Source organism: Psammomys obesus, unplaced genomic scaffold, assembly GCF_907164565.1.
Source record: "Psammomys obesus unplaced genomic scaffold, mPsaObe1.curated_primary_1811, whole genome shotgun sequence".
Classification (NCBI taxonomy): Eukaryota; Metazoa; Chordata; class Mammalia; order Rodentia; family Muridae; genus Psammomys; species Psammomys obesus.
Genome location: NW_026596095.1, coordinates 20,615,218 through 20,626,028, shown reverse-complemented (window position 1 = coordinate 20,626,028; position 10,811 = coordinate 20,615,218). Strand labels below are relative to the sequence as shown.

The following is a 10,811-nucleotide window of genomic DNA, read 5'->3' as shown; positions in this document are numbered from 1 at the left end:
AATCTCATGTGAAATGTATTTTAAAGTCAGATACTGTGTTTATAAGTATGTCATGATTTTTTTTTTTGTCATGTTCACCTCCGTTATTGAACTGAAAACCAACTCCAAATACCTATATGCTCTCAGTAATAAATTGCCAAAGGTTTTCATGGAATCAAACACCTATATGCTCGCAGTAATAAATTGCCAAAGGTTTTCATGGAATGGGCAAGTGGGCAGAATGAATGAATCTGCCATAGAGTGTTGGGTTAATACCAGTCTCAGCTCCCACATCCCTGTTTTCTCTGGAATGTGGCCTGTTTTAAAGCTTTCATTCCGTGTGCTCAGGAGCGATAAGCTAATCTGTTGCATCTCTGATGTATACCATGGGAAGATATCCATACAAACATATGTTAAAATACTGACTTTTTACAAAAGTATTCCTCCATTTGCTTAAACTACCAACACACTATTACAACTCACCGCAACTCAGGATCCACACCCATTTTCGTTGTCCAATATATGTATTAGGGGAAAGAGAGACACAGATTTGCATGCATCTATTTTCTTTTCCAGTACAGGGTCCTGGGAGCCATGGCAAGCAATCCTCAGATGAGCAAAGGGCCTGCTACCAGACCAAGACAGAAAACTAATGTTAGTCCCATCGCCACAAGTTGCTGAACCAATCGCAAATTACTTTCTTCCCACTGAAAATGTTAAAACACAAAATATTTTTGGATTTGCATTAAATCTTTAAACTCATAATCACAATTACAGGAGCTATTACCAAACTGGCTCGCAGTAAAAGTCAAATTTTGTGTGAGAGCCTGCCAAGAAATTCTCATCACAGAAAGGAGTTGCCAAAGGAAGAGTATCATTTCATCCTAAAACTATCAGTGTTTCAAATGGCTTTCAGTAGGATGGAGACTAGTAGCAAGAATTAGAGAATGAGGAATGGTGTGAGTCTTGAACTCCTGCTGCTTTTAAGCTTAGCTCCTGCCTCAGCCTGTGGAGTATCTGCGAGTATAGACTCAAAACACCACACCTGTTGATCAGCTATGGGGTATTTCTGGTCTGGAATTGCTGTATATAGAAGCTTATGGTGACTCTGTCATCTCTGCCTCTGGAGTGACAGGATCACACGCATGTGCGACCACACCCTTTTTCTAAAACAATGTCTCAATGTGTTGCCCAGGCTGGCTATCAAAGGATTCTCCTGCCTCAGCCTTCTGAACAGTTTCTGGATAGGAACTACAGGTACACAATATAGCACCTGGCCACCGCACAATGCTCCTCATGCACACAGCCCAAAGGAGGCGAAGCACAGAGGGAAGAATCACCAGAAAACAGGAAGTCCCATTTGTGTTCAGCATATCCTGTTTCAAGCCAGTTCTATCCTTGGCTGAGTGGCTCTAGGCAACCAACCTTTGTGCATTCTATATTTCTCTTCATACAAGCAAAATTCCTGTTTAAAAAAGTTCTATATCCCAAGTCCTCCTTCAGATTTAGAAAAGCAACTACAAGAGCTGGGCCTAGTGGCACATGCCTATAATACCAACATTTAAGTGAAGGCAGGAGGGTTAAAAATAAAATAATAAAAAATTAAGGTCATACGCAGCTACTTAGTGAATTCAAGACCAACTTGGGCTACATGATAACCTACTTCCAAAACCAAACAGAAATGACAACTGAGAGCCTACAGCTGCTGGACCTTTGCATGTATGTGCATGAACTCCCATACATGTGAAGGTTCTGGCAGCACAAGGAAGACTCCAATACCACAAACCTTAATGTTTAAACACATTCTGGAGACAATACTGATATCGCTCTGACTCTCGTGGGTAAGACACGGTTTTGAAAAGTGGAGAGAGTAAGGATCAAAAAAGGAAACTGTGCTCTGTGAACCAAGAGCTCTAAAATCTTCCCAAGCAGAACTTTTTAAAGTATTTCTGCAAATGGAACAAAGATATCGGAGGAATGACATTTGATATTGTGGGAAAGAAAGGGGAAAGTGACTTTTCTGTGAGAAAAACATTTGTGAAGTAGAGTAGCTTGGAATAAGTAGCTCTAAGTAGAAGAGATGTTCTTTAGGAGTATTTTCTATGAGAATCTGTCAGCTGAGCTATGTCTATTAGATCCACATGGATTATGTTTCTCTCCCATGCTCTTTCACTCTGTTATTCTTAGTGTGCCATCCACTCTCTTTAGGTTACTCCTGGTCTATCAGTGTGCTGCTCATGTTACTTCTGATCTGAAAATCTCCTTCCAAGGTCAGGAGGTCACATTTTAAACATGGGAGCTATTATTGGTAATTAGACAAAAAAACGAAACAAAACAAAAAACAAAACAAACAACAACAACAACAAAAAACCAGCTCACCAAGGAAGCCATTCTGGAAGAAGAATGTTGGCCTTTGAGCCTGGAGTCTATTTTTATTGTCAAGTATTATGTGTTTATTTTTGTCTCATCTTGTACAAAAGGCAGCAGTAAACATGTGGCGATCTGAGGCTTGGATGTGAGCTTTTGTTCCCAGGAGCATTAGAGAAATCCTGTGTGAGAACTCTGAATAAGCCTGTGGGTCCTGGGTAACCAAATAAATGCTGGTCGCCAGGCTTCAGGGCAAGCATCTTGAGCCATCTTGCCAGCCCTTTACCAGTTGCTTTAAGTTAGCTTGTTTTAATGTGAATGGATTCCATCCCTGGAATCAGGAAGCTCATTAACCTTAAGATACAGTGTTAAATATTGTGTTTCTTCCCTCCACACCCCCCTCCCACCCCAGTAGCCTTTTTCTCACCTAAGATCCTACTCAACGTTGCAACCTGGGTTAAAATCCTTCCTGAACGATCTCCTTTGCTGTGGAGCCTAAGAGAAAGGGCCGAACACCTACCTGCTGACAGTCAAGGCGGTTGCAGTGTCCTCATTCTTCACATATTCCTTGGACCTCCTTGATACACCCTAGAACGTCGTATTGCCTGCACCATTAGTAGTTCCTGCTACCCAATCCCGGTTTTCCTCTGGGGGGCTCTGTCTAGCTGTGTTTTTGGATCAGCAGCCTCTGAAGCAGCATCATGGGGACACTACGAAGGCACGTTAGGTGGTCTTGGTGTCCGCTGCCGGAGCTCTGTTCCATGGCCGTCACTAGAAGCTCTGAGAACCTCTTCCACAGCAACAGGGAGGAGCAGTGTCTGCTCTGCACAGAGCAGTGTGGGTCTGGCAGGGCGGGGCAGCCCGCTCACTTGACTTGCTGACTTCCCAGTGGGCTTGGCTGGCTTTATCTGCTTGAAGGTGGACACACGCTTGCTTGGGAGGCAACTCAAGGAGGGTGATCTCTGATGATCAAGTACAGGGCCAGGGCTGCACATCTGCTCCCCAATGTTTGAGGCTTTAGCTAATTAAGACTATTTAGCATTCCTTGATGACTTATTTCAAAATTGTTACCATCTATTTTATTTATTTTTAATTAACTGAGCCATCTCCTCAGCCCCCCATTTTTTTTTTTTTCCATTCTTCCTGAGGACCAAACCTGGGCTTGCTAGGCAAGTGCTCTACCACTGAGCTAAATCCCCAACCCTAGAGCTTTCATTTGAAGGTGAGACTTGGATCTGGTATTCATCTTAAAAGAAATCACAGAAATCAATAAAGACATTAAAGATCTAATAAAGAAGCAGGCAAAGAAAGTACATTGAAAAAATTTAATCTATTACGAACAGTACTAATAAAATGAAGGTGATTCTGAGCGGGAGCTGCACAGACCTCCCTGCCAATCTTCAGTACATACCTTCCACAGACACTGACAGGAAGATGGAGATCACAGAGGCTAAACAGAACTTGAAGATTGGATTTGCTTTGTAATAACATGATAGTGTAAGGCAAAGGCTTAAGCTCGCTCTGACCTAGCTCAGAATTCCTTTCTGAGGATAAATCAATGTAACTAATGAACACGCTGGCTGCTAAAGGTGTCCATGGTAAGGGGTGAACACTTCCGTCTCCAGTAGAACAATAGTGCTAGTAGCAGCAAGCATGAAATAGCCAGGAGTAGGAAAAATGAAACAGAAGCTGGTAAAATCTGCAGTTTCGGTTGAAGTAAGTTTAAGGAAAATGAATCTTGAATAGAGATCCTTCTGGTTCACTCTATTCATAGGAACTTTTGGGTATTACCTAACAGCCCACCAGGGGTCAAATTTTGTTTTCTAATTTGTTTGGGCAGTTTTTGTTTTTTTTTTTTTAAACAATGATGCACTCTAGTTCTTGATGTTTTTCCTTTTTAAGTTCTAAGTATAAAATGTTCTCAATTTAATTGCACCACAGGACTGGGCTTGAGAAGATTATATTAGACAACCTGGAAGACATTCTAAAATAATTACAAAAGACCAACTCAACAAAATCCAATTGTCACTATAATAATGACCAGGTTTGGGGCAGCAGCTCAGTGGCCACCATTCGCAGGGCAGAGAAGCCTGGGTTCACTCTCCATCTCCACCAGTGTGACAATGGTTTAATTCAATTTTATGTATTATTTATGAAAAAGTGATCACATACTGTGAAGCGAACTTAGATCACTGAAGTGTCACCTCTTAAGAAACTCTTGAGAAATAGGTGGCATCTGTACTGCCTGCCAGGGGAAGGGAAAGCAGGCATTTTCTCTGACCCACCTATGATAGTTACTAAGGCAAGAAGGCTTCTAATACAGTCAAAGCTTCTGGGGCAGCTTCCCAGCTACTTCTAACTTATTCCGACTGTTGTAGCATTACAACCCGCCAACTGGCTAGCTGTTTAACCTCCCTTTACACTCTGTTGTATGCCTGTTCTCTCTTCCATTCTCCCACTTCAGGTTGCTGCTTCCGACCTCACCCAGCTCTGCCTGGAAGTTCCATCCTACTTCCTACCCCAGCTATTGGCGGTCAGCAATCAATCAGCAACCAACTCACAGCATGACAACACTTGATAGCACTCTAAGAGGGCCTCTAGGCGTGGGGGGGGGGTGTCTGACTGTCAAGCAGCTGAGGAGGTGTGGAAGGTCAAGTATTTACCAATAGAAAGCTGGCGATGGGCCATGAAATTACAATTCCAAAATCCTGCCAGCACTTAGCTTTCTCCTTACAATAAACAATTGACAATTTTAGCTTACAACTCTCAGGTCACACTCTTATCAGTGAGGTGGGTCAGGGCAGAAACACAAGTCAGGAGCCCAAGCAGAGGCCATCGAGGAGTGCTGCTTAATGGCTCACACCCAAGGCCAGTTCAGCTTTCTTTTTTATACTACCCAGGTCCACCTTTCAGGGGTAGCACTGCCTGGGTGGGCTGTCACCCCTTACCTCACTCCCACGAACTACCCCAGTGCACCACAGGCAATCTGATGGAGGCACCTTCTGAATTAAGGTTCTTCTTCCCACAGAATTCTAGTTTGTCAAGCTGACAACAAACAAAAACCAAACAGGTCAGTGCAGTATTAAAAATATGTTCTTCCCTTGTTCTCTTTGTTGTCCCTCAAAGACATATTCCCAAAGATTTCAGGAAATCCTTACTGAGGCTGGGGAGAGTGAGTTGGTAAGGTGCTTGCTCTGTCAGCATGAGGACCCAAGTTCCATCCCCAGCACCCGGCCTGCTATCATGTGAATATAATCCCAGGACCGGGGAGGCAGAGACAGGAGGCTCCCTGGGGCTCCGTGGCCAGGCACCCTAACCAAATCAGTGAATTTTGGATCCCAGCAACAGATCCTGTCTCCAAGAAAATGATGACTAGTGCCTGGGGAGGAATGAGGTTGTCCCCTACACACATGCATAGAAATATTACACTGTCTCTATCTTCACGTGTAAGAAAGAGATGCTACAAACTTTGCATTTGTTGTGAGAGAGTGCCCTGTATAACAGGCTGGGAAAATAACATCTATGTGCTATAGGGTTTGAGAGTCAATAGTTCTAATCCTGGCTGTGAAATTTAATAGCTGTGTGATGCTGGGCAAGCTACAGAGTATCTCAGGGCTTCAAATACCAAGTGGGCAAAATCTACTTTATTGGGATGTATGCACCATGTTGCTCTCCAAAACAATTTCTGATGCACCAAAGATGCTCAGCAAGTGAGCAAAAGTATTATAACAGTGTTTTTCCAACCACAAAATATATTAGTGAGTGCAATGCTCATGAGACCAGTAGAAAGAAAAGGAGAAAAATCTATGGCTAGTGCTATAGACAGGGTAACACAGTCATGGGAATGTGAGAGTGCTTGTGTACAGAGGAGTGGGTATGGCAGAAAATGAATTTCTGGAGAAAATCAGAGTTTAGTTTTTATTCTCAGGAATATAAGAGCTACTGAACGTATTTTGAGAAAAACCAAGAAAATAACAGTTTGGAGATATGAAGGATGAGATTGGAGCAAAGCTAGAAGTGGCGTGAGCATAAAACTGAGCTAGAGCAATGTGAACAAGGCAGAGGCCCATAGAAGAGAAGGGGGGAGCAATTAGGTGGGGGCAGTGAATGTGCATAAAAGAGTACAGAGGACATCCATGAATAAAGTGGAGTCAGTATGTTTTTAAGGAGGAATGTAATTCTGGACAAAAAGGACCAAGGGCATTTAAAGTGATGTCCAAGCAGAGTTCTTTCTCTGTGGACTGAAAATCTCCATGGAGATGAGAACTAAAATCGGAGGGATGGAGTGAAAAGCTGGAAGGGGTAAGGAGTAAGGGACTCTAAAACAGTAAATTAGAGGAAAGAGCCTTAACACATGTTACACATCTATACAGAAAATGCTAAGAAATGACAGCTTGGTTAAAAAAATAAAATAAAAATAAAAACCCAAAACAACTCTTTATCAGTGATGGACTTGAAAAGAGACAAGATATGAAAACAGTAGCAATACTGGTAAAAAAATTTATTCACAAATTTGTGATTTTGACATTTAACCAATTAGACACCAAAGCAAATGAAATCATTAGCCAAAAAATGTGTTTAGATTCTGCTATGAAATTAAGTGAAATCTTTTTTCTTTTATCAATAAATATCTAAGAGGGAGAAGTTCTGTATATCAGTGTTTATTTACAAGTTTATTTTTAAAAAGTTTTAGAACAATGATGTTTTGAAAGGAAGTCATCAAATGGTCATCAGCTTGTCTGGCAAGAGCACTGAGGGAAAAGGAACCTCAGGGATCCTCAGAGGTTGAAGTCTTGATGTAGAAGCCTCCAGTGTCCCCCTCACTTGCCAAGGAAGTGCCACGTCTCTTCTGTTGAAATTGTGGGGAGGTGGAAGGAATGTATAGGGACAGAGGGAGGAAGAATAGGGCATGTTTAATTTACAGTTGTAGGCTCTCTCCACTTACAATGAGCTACTGCCTCCAGGTCTCTGTGCTCAGTTCACTCAAGCTTCATATAAAACCACACTGGAGATTCTAGAACCTCACAGTATTTTCTGGTCGCCCTTAGAAAAACCTTCCTGCTGTAAAATTTGATTGTTCATGAAATATCCAAAGGTGATGTATTGCAAAGAAAACCTGACTGGCCAGCAGATGAGGACTTTCTTTCCCATGGAGTCCTGTCTAGGGACACCCTCCCTCCTAAATATCTCACACTGGACACAATAAATTGTTTTCATTTTTCCTCCAATTTCATTAAATTGAATATCCTAAAATTTTATATTAAAAGGCCAAAAGCCTTGTCATATTTTGAAAGATACATGGTATGTTTATATGCTTACATTTTGAAATTGTTATTGAAGAATACTTTTACTTGCTTCTCAAACAGCTTCAAGTCAATATAACTAAGGATATGGAACTTAATTTTAACCCTATGACATATTTTTGTTTTAAGACTTTCAGTTAAAATAAATGGCTTGTTAAATACCTAGATATAACAAAATAAATCTTTTAGATTAGTGTTTCTGGAGTTGTCTTAAATTTATCTGAACTGGCTGGAATTTTTCATTACTTCACTCACATGCACAGAGCCGTGGAGTGAGAGCCATCGTGTGAGTATGCCACACACAGCAGCACACTACAGGAGCAACAAGGAGGCCTGAGCAAGCCAGATGGAGGCTGCTTAATCACCATGTCATCAAACCAGCTAGCCTCAAAATAACAGTTGTGCTCATTTGCTGAAATTAGGGCAAGTGATATTTTATCACAACAATTTAATGACAATGTAAAAATCTATTATATTTAATTATCTATCTATCTATCTATCTATCTATCCATCCATCCATCCATCCATGCATCCATCCATGCATCCAACCGTCCATCCATCTATGTCTGTCTCCACTACTGTAAATAAATTTGTATATTTTTCTCTCAAGAACAAATATGTGTTCTCTCAAGAACAAAGCCAGTGGGATGGCTTAGGGTGAGGGTACCTGCTGCGAAGCCTGAGGACCTGAGTTCTACCCCCAGAGATTATGGTGGAAGGACAAAAGTGACTCCCAAGAGTACACTCACTCCCCCTCTCTTTCTTAAAGCGACAAGTAACTTTTAACAGATGCATACTGTACCTTCCAGATTGCTTGCTTTACACATTGAATGTTTTGGGGCCTAAAAGATAAGAACAGGAAAGAATTAATATATTTAATATTTATAAATGGTACGTGCATCCAGAAATATTTCTCATGAGATTATAGAATACAATTGACTCTAATTTCAAAAAAGTAAAGATTTCTTCTGCTTTATTGGGCTGCTCATTCTTTCTAAGAAACAAGCCCCAGATGTTGAATCAAATAAAAGAAAGCATGCTCAGAAATCCTTTCTTTCTGTCAGTAACCCAAAAAGCTCACTGAGCACCCTACCCTGGAGCTGAGTACGTGATGAGATGTTCCTTCACACCACACTCAACGTCAACCCCCAGGAACCTGTAGGCAGCCTGTACTGTCACCTGCACCCACATCCAACTCAGTATGTTTCCCATCTCCTTCCCCAAGCAAGGTTCTTGGGATCCATCACATCTGGATCCCTAATGCATTCCCTCAGGTCATACATGCTCTGGTTAATTTTCCTTGAAATATACAGAGGAAGAAGAGCAGGCACAGAGGATGATCACTATTATTGCGTGCAGACACACACACACAACATACTTAACTAGGCTGGTTTTGAGGGTGGCAGGTTAAAACAAGTGTAAGAGAGTGCACCGACCACACATCTGACATTGTTGGGATTTTTCAAGTTGTACATTACACTTTACACAAAGTCTCTGGAAAATTCACTGGTTAATTCTTCTGTCTAAAATTAACATCTGTTTCTAATTAGTACTGCCAGACATTTCAGAGAAAATGGATGATACAAAAATATAAAATAATCGGGCAATTTCTTGTTAGCCTAAAAGCATTGCAAAAAAGGAACAAGTAAGTTATCTCTTAAAACATGTATTATGGCACTATGTAAAACAAAAACAAAAACCCCCAAACCCTCAAGAATGTAATTTCTCCAGTTAGGACAGATTTCTTGACTGGTTAACTATATTTAGAACACACAAACCCCTCTCTAGCAGAGAACAGACATTATGGGAAGCCAGATAATGACATTCAGAGTTTTGTCACAGTTAAGAAACATCTTTTTCACATTAGAGAAGAGGATGATATTTAAATTTAAGAGTGACAACCATGGTTTAATGAAAAGCATCAGATATTTAACTCTTCAGTATTGGCAATAGTTTTCTGATTTTTTAATTAAAATTTTTTTCATAAAATATATTTTGATAATGGTTTCTGTGAACTCCCTTCAGATCCTCCTTGCCCACCCAATTCCACACCTTCTTCCCGACCAGATTTTTAAAGATGCAAGTACAATATTGTATAAATATGGTTTATTTCCCTAATTTTATCAGCTGACACAGTTTCAAATTTTTCGTGTCTGGTCTTGTAGCACATGCATTGGTATATCTATATCTAGAGGGACAAATTCAGAATGAGTTAAAAGCATCTTTAGTCTCAGGAAGAATTCCTCAGCGTTCTTCAGGGTGATATAAACAATCTATACTGCCAAGGATGAGGATGGGGCCTCTCCTTTCCCACAGACTTGAAAACATCTGGTATTATCAGACTTTTAAACCTCTGGCAATCTGATTACTATGAAACTGCACAGTATCTTGCTAATTTTTTGGTTTTGTGAGGCATAGTCTCACCCCCTAGCACAGGCCACTTTGGAACTCAGTACGTTGCTCGAGTTAGTCCTAAACTAGCAGCAATTCTCAGGGTCCCAGCTGCTGAGACACAGGCATCCTTTTCTAACTGTAAAGTTCTTCCTTTACACATGTTCCACCAGGCTCCCATACATGCCCCTCTCCTGCAAGGCGGTCCCAGACCACCACTAGTGACTAAGTTCCCACTCTCTTCCTCAACTGTATCCCTTCTCCCTGCTTATTTTTCATCATGGTATCTGTTGTCTAATGAAAGACTATTTTGCATCTACATTTATTATTTATTAAAATTATAACTTTGTAAATATATGTGAATATACAGTTATCTTTACTAAAATGTAACTTTCAAAAGGACATAAATTTTTGTATCTTTTTTAGTATGCACTCTACCACTGATAAATTATCACAGAGCAGGCTGTAATTGAATAGCTGAGGAATTAGGAGTGAGCAAAACCCAACAAATTAAAAGCAGCCATAGTGAACAAATAACATTTAGGAACATTTTAGTTGTTCATTAAAAACCTAAATTTATCAGTTTCTAGCTCATAATTAGTTAAAAGCAAGCCCTTAATTTATGAGGGGGATTTTAAGCCTGAGATCTCTGTTTAAATACACTTTATACACCTAATTATCCAAATATTAATGTTCTTATTTAGTGTTCTCTAAGAACTAATATTATTAATAATTACATTATCAATAAATAATATTAAGAAATCCAGTTGC

The 10,811-nt window shown here is 40.4% G+C and overlaps 1 protein-coding gene across 1 annotated transcript in view; it reads right to left on the bottom strand.

The window, feature by feature from the left end:
• Positions 1-6,991: 6,991 nt before the first annotated feature.
• Ppa2 (inorganic pyrophosphatase 2) overlaps positions 6,992-10,811 on the bottom strand; it is a gene marked incomplete at its 5' end in the record, with an annotated part of 60,334 nt that continues 56,514 nt past the window's right edge. The window contains 2 exon segments of the mRNA XM_055628149.1: positions 6,992-7,195; positions 8,452-8,491. Coding sequence (XP_055484124.1) covers positions 7,167-7,195; positions 8,452-8,491 — 69 coding nt within the window.